Source organism: Mesocricetus auratus, unplaced genomic scaffold (genome assembly GCF_017639785.1).
Source record: "Mesocricetus auratus isolate SY011 unplaced genomic scaffold, BCM_Maur_2.0 Super-Scaffold_100691, whole genome shotgun sequence".
Lineage (NCBI taxonomy): Eukaryota > Metazoa > Chordata > Mammalia > Rodentia > Cricetidae > Mesocricetus > Mesocricetus auratus.
In genome coordinates, this window is record NW_024429267.1 from 42902047 (window position 1) to 42916645 (window position 14599).

A 14599-nucleotide genomic window follows, 5' to 3' on the forward strand; every position below is an offset into this window, starting at 1 on the left:
TTTGGAAAAATTTTTATTCTTACAGAAGTCTTACTACTTGTTATCTATCTCTTTATTTCAATAGACCATGTATGTCTAGTAATTTATTTTGTTGTAGGGTGAGTTTTAAGAATAATTCCTAATTATCCCCTAGACTTAAGAGTATCTGTTATCACATTCCCCTTGTTACCTTTACATCTTTAACTTTGGTTTTCCTCTTTCCTTTGACTAGTTCTGTTTGTCAGTCTTGCTAATTATTTCAAAGAACCAATTTTGTTTTGTTGATCCACGGTGTTTCCTTTTATGTGCTATTTTATTAATTTCAGTCTATATATTTCTTTCCTTTTATAATTTTGTATTTGGATTATCATTGTCATTATAATACCTTGAGTAACTCTTTCTATAGTCTCTGTTTTTTAATTTTTTAAAAGATTTATTTTTATTTTACATATGTGAGCATTTTTGCCTGCATGTATGCCTGTATATCTTGTAAATACAGTGTCTAAAGAAGAAAGAAGAGGGCATTGGATCCCCTTACCTAGAGTTACAGGTTATTGTGAGCTGCCAGGTGGGTATTGGGAATTGAACCTGTGTCCTCTGGAAAGGCAGCAAGTACTCTTATCTGCCAAGCCACTTCCTCAGCCCCAAGTTTTTATTTTTTATATAACTTTTTGCACATCTTACTCTCAATTCTTTCTCCATCCCATCCTCTCCCCCCCAATTCTCCAAACCCCCCCACCCCAATCCATTCCCCTCCACTTTGCAGGGAGGGTAAGGGCTTCCATGAGGGATTTTAAGAGTCTGTCCTATCATCCCGGGCAGAGCCTAGGCCCTCCCCCATGTGTCCAGGCTGAGAGAGCATCCCTCCATGTGGAATGGGCTCCCAGAGTCTATTTGTATGCCAGTAATAAATACTGCTCTATTCTCCAAGGTTGATTCAGGAGCAAGACAAGGATATCCACTCTGTCCATATTTCTTCAATATTGTTCTAGAAGTTCTTGCTAGAGCAATAAAACAACAAAGGAGATGAAGGGGATACAAATTGGAAAGGAAGAAGTTAAACTTTCACTATTTGTAGATGATATGGTAGTCTACCAGGGAACTCCTACAGCTGATAAACACCTTCAGCAAAGTGGCAGGATACAAAATTAATTCAAAAAATTAGTAGCCCTACTATATATAGACAAAAAAGGGGATGAGAAAGAAATCAGAGAAACATCACCCTTTACAATAGCCACAAACACCATAAAATATTTTGGGGTAACTCTACCCAAACAGGTGAAAGACCTGTATAATTAGAACTTTGAGTCTTTAAAGAAAGAAGTTTCAGATTATTTTTATTATTTTAATTTTAAATAGCTTGTTTTACATGTCAATCTCAGTTCCCTCTCCCTCCCCTCCTCCCGCACCCTCCACCATCCCTCCCAGCCTCCCACCCTATTATCAATTCCTTCCACATAGGGGACATCTAGAGTCTGTCAATTTACTCAGGGCAGGGTCCAGGCACTCCCCTAAGAGTCCAGGCTGAGAGAGCATCCCTCTTTGTGTTATGGACATACGATGTCTGTTTGTATTCCAGGGATAAACACTGATCCACTGCTCAGGGCTCCATAGGTTGCCCAGGCCTCCTCACTGACTCTCACATTCAGGGGTCTGGATCAGTTCCATACTGGCCTCCCAGATGTTCGTCTGGGATCCAAGAGCTCTCCCCTGTTCAGAACAACTGTCTCTGCTGGTTTTGCCAGCCCATTCTTTGTCAATTTGTTCACCGCTCCTCTCTCTCTGTCACTAGGTTCCTTGGGTTCAGTTCAGAGTTTAACTGTGGGTGTTTGCCTCTGCTTCCATCAGTCACTGGAACCAGGATGGTTATAGACATCAAGTTCATTATCAGGAATGGGCATTCAAGGTGATCTCTCCACTATTGCTTAGCTTGCCAATTGATGTCATCCCTTTAGATCATTAAGTTTCAGATTTTTTAAGTTAGGCACCTACAGTTCTGCATTAGAACTCCCTTTGCTGCATCTCACAGATCTTTAATGTGTCATTTTTCCAAGAATTTGAAATTTTCCTCCATTTCTTTGATGATCCTTGATCACTCAAACAATCTTGTTTAGTGTCCATGTGTTTCTAAAGTTTCTCTTGAAAATACTGGTTTTAAGTTTCATTCCATCATGATCTGGTAGAAACCAAAAAAAAAAATTATTTAAAATTTTCTGGTCTTGCTAAGACTGACTTTGTGGCCTAAAATTAATTTTAAGAGTGTTCTATAAATTACTAGCAAGTATGAATATTCTGAAGTTGTTGGTTTGAATAATGGGTATATTTCTATTAAGTTCATTTAATGTGTATAATAATTTAATTTTTCACTGATTGATATTCATCTGGATAACCTATCTGTTTTTGAGAATAGGGCATTAAACTTATTGAATAATATGGTATTTGGGTCCAGTGATTATTTATATTCAGTAGTATCTGTTTTATGAAATTAGGTACAGTAATATTCAGTATATTTATATTTGCTGTCGTTAAAGGTCCTTAATGTATTTGCTAGTATGTAGTGACCTTACTCAGGCTAATTTTGGTCTTTGATGTAAAATATGACTACACCTACTCCTGCTTGTTTCAGTATTCTGTTTGCAATGATATCTGTTTTTTCTTTTTTTTTCCATTTTTTTAAAATTTTATTTTCCAGTTTAAATTTAGATAAGAAACAAGGTTGCTTCACAAGTCAGTTCCAGGTCCCTCTCCCATTCCCTCCCTTCCTCCCGTGCCCTCCCCCCCGTTATCCCCTCATTTCTCCAGGGAGGGTGAGGCCCTCCATGGGGGTGTGCATAGTGTGTCATTTCATATAGGGCAGGGCCTAGACCCTTCCCCAAGAGTTCAGGGTGAGAGTGCACCTCACATTGTTCTATGGGAGTCCAAAGTCCGTGTGTATACTTGGGATGGGTACTGATCTGCTGCCCAATGCTCAATAGATTCCCTAGGCCTCTTCACTGACACCCAGATTCAGGGGATATCTTTTCTCATCCTTTCTCTTTTTGTCTGTGTATATCTGCATTCTCTGGTCTCTTCCAGAAGGCAAGCAAGTAGATATTGTCTCTATTCTATCAAGTTCTTCCGTATATTTAATTTAAAGATTTGAGACTATATTCAAGGTTATAAATTAAAGGTGTGCTATAATTTCTGTCCCTTCTTTCTTTCTTTCTTCCTTTCTTTCTTTCTTCCTTCCTTCCTTCCTTCCTTTTTTGTCATTGTTGTTTTTCAAGACAGGGTTTTTCTTTATGCTTTGGAGCCTGTCCTGGAACTTGCTCTGTAGACCAGGGTAACTTCAAACTCATAGAGATCTGTCTGCCTCTGCCTCCTGTGTGCTGGGATTAAAGGTGTGTGCCATCAATGCCTGGCTCTTTTATTTATTTCTAATGCTTGATTCCTTCCTAAATTATCCTTTGTTCATCCAGTACTCTCCTGGGATCTTTTATTTCTTGTTCTCTTGTGGCTGTGTTTACCCTTTCCCTCTATGTGTATTGCTCCTGCAATGTTGACTTAGTTGTCAAGGATTCCTTTAGTTTATCCTCATCTTTGAAGATCTTTAATTTTTTCCTCAAATTTGAAGGATAGTTTAGTTGGATATAGTAATTTGAACCACATCATTACATTGACCAAAGCCCTATGGTTTTAACCTGTGCTTTAATGCCTTCTCCAGTATCCATGGCATGTAAATTAATCTTTTAATAATATTCCAGAGGTCTTTGCTTGATAATCACATATGTTCTTTTCTTTATTAACACATGAATTTTCTAATTTATCAACATTATCTTCAATCCCCAGAATTCTCTTTGGTTGTATTTGATATATATGTTCATATATGTATTTATACATATATGCTTTCTCTTTCATTTTCAAAAATTCTGAGTTTTCAATTCCCTAGATTCCCATTTAACTCTTTTTTCAGTCTTTATCTCTTTATTGATCTACTTATTCATGTCCTGTATTGACTTCCTTAATTTCTTCAATAATTTTTCTGTGTTTTCTTGGCATTTGTTCAATTTTTTAAAATTATTGTTTGAATTCCTTATGTGCCATTTCATCACTTCTAATATTTTGCATCAGTTGCTGGAGAATTGTAACTTTTGAGAGAAGTCACAAGTGTTGACAAGTTTATCATGTTTGCTGTGGTTCTATGGTGAGAGTTACATGTCTGTTGGATTCAATATTGATTATGCTTTTTGAGAGAATATATTTGGGAGATAGCCTTTCCTTGACAGTGTATCCTAGGAAAGAAGATTGTTTTGAAATATAAGCACATCATCAGTTAGATGTTGTTGAGTGTTCTTGCTTTTGTTTTTTGTTGGTGATCAGTGTATTTTGACATAGTGCTTATCATGATCTGAGGATCCATTGGTGTCATTGGACTGGGCTACCTTTCCTAGATCAAACAGATGTGTTGTGACAGTGGATTACATGGGGTCCACCTTTTGTGACTTCTTCCCTAGTTGAAACAATATATAGCATGAAAGGGTTGCTTAAAAGTTACTTAAAGTGTTTATTCTTTCCAACAAGAATGATGGGGGCAGAGGGTACAGAAAATAAAAATGCTTTAAAGGATGATAAGTGAAGAAAGAAATAGGGGTGCAAAACAAAATCTAGACTGTTAGAAATATAATTTAAAATGAGTGAGAGGCAGAAGATGTGGTTCTGTGGGTAAGAGCACTTTCTCTCCAGGAATGAGGATCAGAGAACCTGAATTCAAATACTCAGCATCCAGCATTGGGGCCAGAGACAAGTACATCCTGGCAGCTCACGGGGTAGCAAGTGTAGATTACCAGGTAAACTTCTGGTCCAACGGAGACTATGTCATGTGGGAAACAATAAAGTAAGACAACTGATCTCTTTCTCTGGCTTCCACATGCTTGCATATAGATACACACACATGTAATCATGTGAGTGCCCCACATATATACACTACACACATAAAAACATGTCATATACACACAAGAGAGATGACAAAAGAGTTTGACTATTAGAATAAAAGAAAAAATATATATATACAAAAATAAATATGTATATGTGTGCATATATATTTATAAGAGGACACACACACACATGCACACACACATACTCTAATCAGAAAAAAAAGAAAAAGTTTTACTTTAAGAAATTGTCTACTTTGGGATGATCATTTGGGAAAGAGTAAATATTCATTATTTCTGGCAATTTCCTTTCTTGTGGGGGGTCCTTTTTGAGCTTTGGAGAGAGCAAAAGCTAGTGTGTATTTTCTTCTTGCTTTCTATTGTTACATGACAGCTCATCAGAGTGAATGGCTGCTTGAATAGCTTTGTTTCTTTGCCTCTTGCATGGAATCATCACTTACTTGGCTGGAGAGTACCCTGGGCAGATTAGCTACACATACTCCCAGAGTTCTATTGGCACTAAGGAATAGAAAGGTGTGGGAAGTAGACAGAAGAGACAGAGAGAAGATGGGGTAGATGACATAAGACATTCGGGGACACCAAGTGAGTCAAGAATTTTGGGATGTGTGTGATTTAAATCTCCACTTTTTTGAAGCATCCTAAACAATTAACCCCCTGAGAGGTCATAGAACAAAGTGGCTGAAGACCCGGACTCTGACCCTGAACAGTTGTTGGGTATATGTATGTTTGATCTTATTACTTTGTGGCCAGATAGCTGTGTACAGGTTTTATCCATTTCTAAACTTCATTGTCTTCCCTGGGAAATGGGCCTCCTACACAGAAAACCATCACAGCATTATCCTGATGATCTGATGACTTAATTGCTCAATGCTTGGTAAATATGTAAGAGTTTGATAAATGTTACATGGGCTTAGTGGTGTGATTAAAATCAACAGTAATCCTATTAAATATTAAAATATTCCCTATGGCCCAGGTACTCTGCTGAGAACTCTATGTGAATTCATTTATTAAATCCTGAAGACTACAAAGTAGAATTGTTTGTACCTTCATCTAAAAATGGCACATCAGAGCCCCAGTTTCAAGTAAATCGCTCAGGGTCAAACAGTCAGTGAATTATCCATCAAGCAGGGATTCAAGCCCTCATTCTCTAATGTTAGATCCGAGCTCACACCTGTGCACGTGTGTGCCTCTTATGTGAGTGTTGTATCTGAAGAGAAGTAGCACTGGGGCTGTTTGCTTTGCTGAATAGATGCATTGGTTGGAGAGAAGAAGAGGGAAGAGAAACAGTAGAGAGGGGAGGATGGGGAGAGATGAGAAAGAAGACAGGAGAGGAGAGACAGACATAAATAGAGAAAGAGAGAAGTAGAGAAACATGGATAGGGATTTGTGTGTGTGTGTGTGTATGTGTGTGTGTGTGTGTCTGTGTCTGTGTATGTGTATGTGTGTAGTTTAGGTGTGGACAAGTACCTTCCTCAGTTACTCCCCACCTTATTTGTTGAGGCAAGGTTTCTCAATGAACCTGGAGTTTGCTGGTATAATTTCATTGACTGGCTAGAAAACTCTAAGAGTCCTCTTGTGTTCAGTTACTTAGTACTGGTACTAAGTTACTTTGCCTGACATTTCTACACAAGTTCTGGAGTATCAACTGAGGTTGTCATGCTTGCACAGCAAGCATTTTACTGAATGAGCTGTTGTCCAAACCCTACAATTAAGTATATATTTTGGTAAATATATATTTATTAAATATATGATATATATAAAGTGTGTGTGTGTTTATAAGTGCATTAGCATGTGTGTGGGAACTCTGGAATTTGGAATTCTGTTGTCTCCTTCCATCATGTAGGGTTGTGGATCAAACTCCAGTCAACAGGAATAGAGGCAAGCACATTTACCCACAGGTTAGTCTAACAATCATTGTTCAGAATGGAACCTTCAGACAGATGGACTGCTTCATCTTTTTCACACCACTTCCTTCTCCTGTGTCCTACAGGTGCTGGCTTGTTACAATTGAGAATAAATCTATTATTGACTTGGCTGATCTCTGGGTAACTGCACAGATGTTCCCAGCCTCCACTACCATCCATCATGGCATCAAGTACCTAGATGCTTCATAAATTTCTTGAATTGAGATTGAAAGGTTGCCTGGTGGAGACATCCAGCACTCCTGCCTTCCTTGGATTTGCTGAGATATTTAACAGGCTGAGTAATGCCATGGCAAGCAGAGCAGTGATTATGCACTTATTTCTAATGGTCTTGGGACAAGCTCTGCTCAATTGGTTCCCCTGTGAACTCCAGCTGATTTCCTTCCCTCTTGAGCTCTGTATTGTCTTGGTGTTGTTTGCAACTCATTCAGAAACTAATTAAGTTTCAGGATCAGTCTGTCCTGTAAGAGAGTGTGGATATGCTGAAGTGGTAGTGTGTTTTTTTTTTAGACCTTAAATTATCTGAGTGAAAGGACAATTATAATTTACTTCTAAAATTGGCCAAAAGTCAGCTGTCATCAAAATAATTCTCAGCAGACATTAGTCTCTGTAAAACCTGGGTGTTGTATGAAAAGCAACAAAGAGGATTTAAATAGGCCATGGGAAATGTATTGATAATCTGGCCATATTAATCCCAGGCTCTAACAGAGTGTGAAATTACTTGTTTATTCCACTTATCCAGGGCCATGGGGGAAGCTGATCACTGGTTGACAGAGCTATACTTTGTGATCACCTTTCAGCCCTGAGCTTCAACTGGGTCGAGGCCAAACAATCTGACTTCCTTGTATATGTATCATTTCCAGAGTCAAGGTCATGGTTGCTGTTCCCCCTGAGCAGACTTGAGTACTTATGTATTCATGTGATCTGCTATATCTGCTCAAAGCTTTCATCTGAGCATAGGCAGATAGGTAAACTGGAGACTGAGTAGAACTATGAAAAGTTGGGACCTTTGTCTTTAATACCCCCACATTTCTGTCTTGCAACCAATATCCCAGAAGAAGGTAGGGTAGAACATTACTAGGGATGCTGTAAGGTATATATTCCTCAACTCCAAAAACTTGTGTGCACACTGAGTATACATGCATATATACATACATACACACCCTAGAGGGCTTCACTAATTTGTTAATATTAGTTGCTGTATAACAACATTACCAGAAGCATTACTGCTAAACATAGATAAGAGTCCTAGTTAGTGTGTAAAGGGAGATGACACAATTCTCTTCAATGAGGTTTAGTAGGATGGGAGAGCTTCAAGGACTAAGAGGAGCTTCACTAAGAGTGTGAGTAAGACAAGGATAGGGAGCCAGCTACCATATGTGGAATGACTGGGGAGGCCCGAGTAGCCTCAAGCAGTCTGTCTGAGTAGCCTTGGACCAATCCCTAGAATAAAGGACCAGTCTGACTACATATAACCTTTTAGAGTAGCATGGAACTTCATACCATGTTCTTTAGTTCAGCATAGCATGTGTGACTAATAGCAGGGAGCATGGAGGAGCCAAGTACCACATATTGAGAGATGCCATGTCACAGCACCGAATGATTTTTAACTCTGCCCCAGAGAGAGTTTGCAGGGTGTCATGGCCTGTTTCAGGCTATGGGATCAGGCTTAAAGGTACAAACTCGTGTTCTAACAGTTATTGCCCTGACTGTCTATGGCTTTGGCCTATGGTAATGAGTGAGTTATAGTCATTGTTTCAGAGCCCATTGAAACTGTACCTAGGGTATCAGCCAGGTCTGCTGTCCCATCTGAAATTTGATTTGGAATTGATATGCTTTAATGGTTGTTGGTAAGATTCATGTCCTTGAGCCTATGGGACTCAGATTCTTGTTAGCTGCCAGCTGAGGGCTACTTTTGGTTCTTTGCCTTCCTAACATGGTCACGTCCTCAAAGCCAGCGAGGGATCAAAACTCTTAGTTACCAAGATGGTGTCACTAATGTAGAAAATCATTAAACAGCTGTTACATTACCTTGCCATATTTAAAGGTGAAAAGCAAAGCATAGGTCCTACCCATATTCAAGGAGAGAAGGTATAGGCTGCTACTGTTTTAGAGTAGGCGATATGGCTAATGGGAACCTCATACCAGGAGCTGGGATGTGTGTCACGTCTGACAGCCCATGTGGTTTTTTTTTTATCTGCCTGACCATATTACAGTCAAAAGTTTCCTTTGCATTTATGGAGGTTGGGTTGTTGAAACTATATGTCACCACTTGAAGCCCACTGGGCAAGGCCCATGTGGGGGAAAAGGCAATACGGTAATATGCAAATTGGAAAATTTGGAAAGATGAGACTGTGGGGCCATCTGCATTGTAGAATTCAGGCAGTTCCCATCAGATCCCTCATTCAGCACACAGGGCACGTGACCATCAGTCATAAGGACCAAGGGATGTCTTGTATTGAGTATGAGATTCCCAGGGAGTCAGCTGCTGCTAGAGAAAGAACACTGATGGAAGGATAAGCAGCCTGTCCTGGGAAGCTGAGGATGCAGCTCCACAAAATTAGCAGAGCTGTCACCACTGTTTCCTCCTTGCTTTGGGAACCTGTGAGAAGTAATAGCTCATGCATGTGACTTCCCTGGTGAATTGCTGGTTTGAGAAGTAGCTGAGAGCATTTAGAGGAAGGTATGCCCAGATTACATGGGTTTCAAAGGCAGAAGAACTTTACAGGAGTATGTCAAACTTTGCTTTTTAAAGTAATATGGAGAAATCTCAGAGATTTTGAGCTGAAAGTAGAATGATTTTTATCTTGCAATAAGCCAGACAATGAGAATAATAGCCACCAGTTTTGACAGCATTTACTGTGTACCTAACATTGTACAAACCATGTGACTTGCATTATTTCGTATATTCTTCACAGAAATTTTTGTGGTGGGTACTCCTATCAGACAGGTTGGTGGTCCTATTCAATGCTTCATAGTGACTGGAGGAGCTAGGATTTAAGAATTACACATAGAAGCACTTTTCTCTTTGATAGAGACTCTTGCATTATACATCACCATTAAGACGGGCATTAAAGGAATTAGAATGATAACCCCAGGGTTTAAGAGCATTTGCTGTACTTCCAGAGGACCTGAGTTTGGTACATAGCACCTACGTGGCAACTCACAACTGTCTCTAACTCTAGTTCCAGAAAACTAGAGCTTCTTTTGGTCCCCATGAGCACCAGGCACACAGAGAGTTACATGTATGCAGGCAAAAGACTGAGACCCATAAAATAAACACAGATTAATCATAAATAAAGGACTGGCATTAGAGAAGATGCTCCACTCTCTAGGAAAGCCTTGCTTATTCTTTATGGAGACTGTGTATCTGGAAAAGGATGCATGTGAGCCTGTGAAAGGACAGTGGGGATGATCCACAGAGAGAGGAGAGGCTACCAGAATGACAGAAGAACACTGTGGATTCCAGGAACCTATGAGTATCAGGAGTTCAGGATGACACTGACTTATTAAAAGCAAAGTCCACTGCACATTCCCTAGCCTATCTCTCCACAAGCCACCTGCATCCTAGTCGATTATCTCCTTCCTTTGCTTTGATGGGGATTTCATTTCAGGCATACTTTGCCTCTTATATTGCTCACATTTGCACAAATACAGGGACTATAATCTATTAAGCTATGGATTTACAACCTATATTTTGATAACAATTATTTTGAAATAGAAAGGAAGTATGACTGTGAAGGCTGACACAAGTGGAGAATGTTGGTCATGTCCACCATGCCTTGGTAGATTTGGATGTTGTGCATGTTGTGGTTTGGGAGAGAGAAAGCCAGCACTGAAGTTTCAGCTCTGCCATTAGAATAATTATGTGACCTGGGAAAGGAGCCAATCTTCTCTGAGCTTTAATTTTCTAATATGTAAAAAACAAATACCTCAAACTCTATTAATATGCAGTTGGTAGAAGGCAGCATCGCTCTCATTCTTGAAGTAATTTCCCAACACCTTTGAAAAAAATAGGATGGTAATTCTTCTCACTCACAAGTGCACCTTAACCTGACATTTGTCACATATTTGCTGACTACACAGTAAATATTTCAGGTTTTGTTGGCTCTGCAATCTCTGTTTTGGCTACTCAGTTCAGCCACTGGAGTAAGACCAACCACAGATAATAATTAAGTGAATATGTGCATGTGCCTGTGACTCATTAAAACTTTACTGGTGTGTAATTGTGTGCCCATGTCTCTGCATAAGTGGTGTCTGCGTGCACTCACACACACACACACACATGTGTTTAAGGCTGAGGTACAGCCACCACCCTGTGAAAGGTGGCATGTTGTATTCATTTGAACTAGCATGGTGGTAGCAATAAGGAGAAACTAAATACTTGTGGTGGAAGGGAAGGAGACGGGGAAGAATTGCCCCCATTTTACAGGAGAAATTTTACTGTAAGACATCAAATCCACATGACGATAATGAAGCTATTGCTGGTCTCCCTGTTGAATCTGGAAGCATAGAACATGCTGGGAGGATTATAATCTTGAGAGCATCTTCCAGCATCTTCATAGGCTTGCCCAACTCAGAGGAGGAGCATGTAGGTAGCCCCCACCTGAGCAATGCAGAGTTTTACTGTGAAAGACATCAAGTTGAACTGGGCTGGGATCTGTTGTGTAGACCCATGTCTGATGTTTCCAGGAGTTCACAATAAGGGGTTTGTGGGTTGTTTTATTTTATGTTTTGTCTCCTCATTTTCTCATTTAAATTTAAGCTCGGATGTAACAACCGGGAGTGTAGAAGGGAAGGGAGACTGGACTTAGACACTTGAGATAGAAGAGTGCATGCTGAGGTTTCCTTGGGTGCTGGCTTGTTACGGGCATCTTGGGAAATGGAGCCAGAGTTCAGAGGTAAGAAATTGAATTACTTTAAGAGGCAAGACAGTAGGTTTATATGCTTCATTACATAGGAGGAGAGCTGAACTTTTGGGAAATTATAAAAAAAATGGAGGGGCCCATTGAGATGACTCAGCGGGTTAGGTGTTTGCTGTGTAAACCTGCTAATCTGTATTCTATTCCTGGAACATATACAGATAGAAGGAGAGAACCCACTCCACAAAGTTGTCCTCTGACCTCTATATATGGTGCATGGTGAACATGAACCTGTACTCACAGACACACATAACTCATTAGGATAATAATTAAAAATAATAAATGAGATGTGATAAAATTGATGAACCAAGAGATCAGTTAAAAACACATATAGCTTATAGTTATTATAAATCTGGATTGCGTTTTGCAGTCTAGCTCACTAATTCATTAACTCTATTAAAATTTTTACTGTACAAATCATATGGGAAAATGGTGATCATAGCCAAGTGTGTCAGCATCTGTTTGGGAAGCTTTATTTTGGTGGAGGCGGGAGGGACTGTTTGTTACCTGCTTCACTGAAACTGCTAGCCAGTTGGAAAGTAAGATAATGAAGACTTTCAGCATTCGAATCTGTGTGCTGAACAGTTTCCCAAATGGCAATCTGTTGAGGGGAGGGGACAGATTCCCTCTTTGAAAAATATTGCAATGTTTGGCCCATCATTTTTTTCTTTTCATTTCCCTAACACAGAATGAAGAAGATGAGTAACATCTATGAGTCAGCGGCCAACACGCTGGGGATCTTTAACAGCCCCTGCCTGACCAAAGTCGAGCTGCGTGTGGCATGCAAAGGCATTTCTGACAGAGATGCTCTGTCCAAGCCGGACCCCTGCGTCATCCTCAAGATGCAGTCTCATGGGCAGTGGTTTGAGGTAGGCTTGTCCACGGTGACAGACAGAAGCCTGGCTGGGTTATCTGATCAATTTAAAAACAAAGCAAAACAAAACCAAAACATTTTCTATTTGAGCTGGTTTATTCCAAAAAGATAGAAAGTTCCAGAAATTTTTAAATAGAACCATGTTTCTGTTTATCTTGCGATGTTTTAATGTGGCTGTTTTGATACTGTGATATTTTGACAATTTGTGAGCTTGAAATTTTCAGGATGTTTATGATAATTACTGAGAGATAACTATAACACACTCTGTCCTATACCCAATTACAGACAAAATGTTAACAGGTCAGAAGCACACCTGCATCTAGGACCCAGGCTGGACTGAGGTAATAATATGGATGCTGCAAAAACTGTTTCTGAAGAGCCAAGGCATAATCCATTAATTATTATATAACCATACTCCCAGGAGTGATAGGAGGGAGGCTCCTCGTTCTGAGGGAACACATTAAAAGTTGAAAGAGAAGCAACCACTCAGATGGGTTTGGAGCAGGCATATGGATTTTCTAGATTGAGAGAGGAGCTCAGGGTGACTGGCATGAGCAAGCTAGTCCTGTAAAATTTCTGGACTCTGGCAAGCTCTGAACCTGGGAGCTGGGCTTGGGTCCAGGGATGTTGGTAATAATGAGCTAATACTAGAGGCCAGTCCTCTGAAGAAGCGGTGAACAGCATGGTAGGTGAGGAGGTGACCTGAGTCACGTCACAGGGAGGGATGGCACCAATTTTAAGGGGTGTCGTGGATCTCAGAACCAGGTGTCTGAGAGCCATGTGGTAGAATCCAGCCACAAGGCCCAGAGGGATCATGACACGTCCATGGCACTTGGGGTGCTATGTTGGATATATAACCCTAATCTGAGTTGGTCAGGGAGTAGAGAAAGAGAAGCCTCTCTCTCTCTCTCTCTCTCTCTCTCTCTCTCTCTCTCTCTCTGTGTGTGTGTGTGTGTGTGTGTGTGTGTGTGTGTGTGTGTGTGTGTGTGTGTAGAGAGTCACTTGGAGAGTGGATGTGGGGGGAAGAAGGAAGGAGCTGTGAGCTGTCATGTTTTTTTTTTTTTTTTTTGGTTTTTCGAGACAGAGTTTCTCTGTATTGTTTTGGAGGCTATCGGTCCAGCCCAGCCTCGAACTCACAGAGATCCGCCTGCCTCTGCCTCCCGAGTGCTGGGATTAAAGGTGTGCGCCACCACCGCCTGGCGAGCTGTCATGTTCTTTAAGTGGTGTTGAAAGGAAATGAGTCGAGGTAAACAGGCCAGCTTCCCGGCCTGAGTTCCAGAGCCTGCAGATCGCCTGGGAACTGCACAGAGCTCCCAATCCCGGCGGGAGCATCAGGTAAACAGGCCAGCTTCCCGGCCTGTGTTCCAGAGCCTGCAGATCTCCTGGGAACTGCACAGAGCTCCCAATCCCGGCGGGAGCAAAGCACCCCAGACTCCAGATCTTCTCTCCCACCAACGATTCCAGGAAAGGAGAGGAGGCTGGGAGTACAGGGAAGTAGCTGTCCCTCTGGCATCATCAGGTAAACAGGCCAGCTTCCCGGCCTGAGTTCCAGAGCCTGCAGATCGCCTGGGAACTGCACAGAGCTCCCAATCCCGGCGGGAGCATCAGGTAAACAGGCCAGCTTCCCGGCCTGTGTTCCAGAGCCTGCAGATCTCCTGGGAACTGCACAGAGCTCCCAATCCCGGCGGGAGCAAAGCACCCCAGACCCCAGATCTTCTCTCCCACCAACGATTCCAGGAAAGGAGAGGAGGCTGGGAGTACAGGGAAGTAGCTGTCCCTCTGGCATCATCAGGTAAACAGGCCAGCTTCCCGGCCTGAGTTCCAGAGCCTGCAGATCGCCTGGGAACTGCACAGAGCTCCCAATCCCGGCGGGAGCACCAGGTAAACAGGCCAGCTTCCCGGCCTGTGTTCCAGAGCCTGCAGATCACCTGGGAACTGCACAGAGCTCCCAATCCCGGTGGGAGCATCAGG

General features: G+C 41.3%; 1 protein-coding gene across 4 annotated transcripts in view; it reads left to right on the forward strand.

Moving 5' to 3' along the window:
• Positions 1-14599, forward strand: part of Cpne4 (copine 4) — a 473640-nt gene that overhangs the window by 127046 nt on the left and 331995 nt on the right. For all 4 annotated transcript variants that reach the window (XM_040739639.1, XM_040739636.1, XM_040739638.1 and 1 more), the window contains exon 2: positions 12443-12623. In XM_040739639.1, the coding sequence (XP_040595573.1) occupies positions 12444-12623 (180 nt within the window). In that variant the 5' untranslated portion in view covers position 12443. The remainder of the gene's footprint in view (positions 1-12442; positions 12624-14599) is intronic.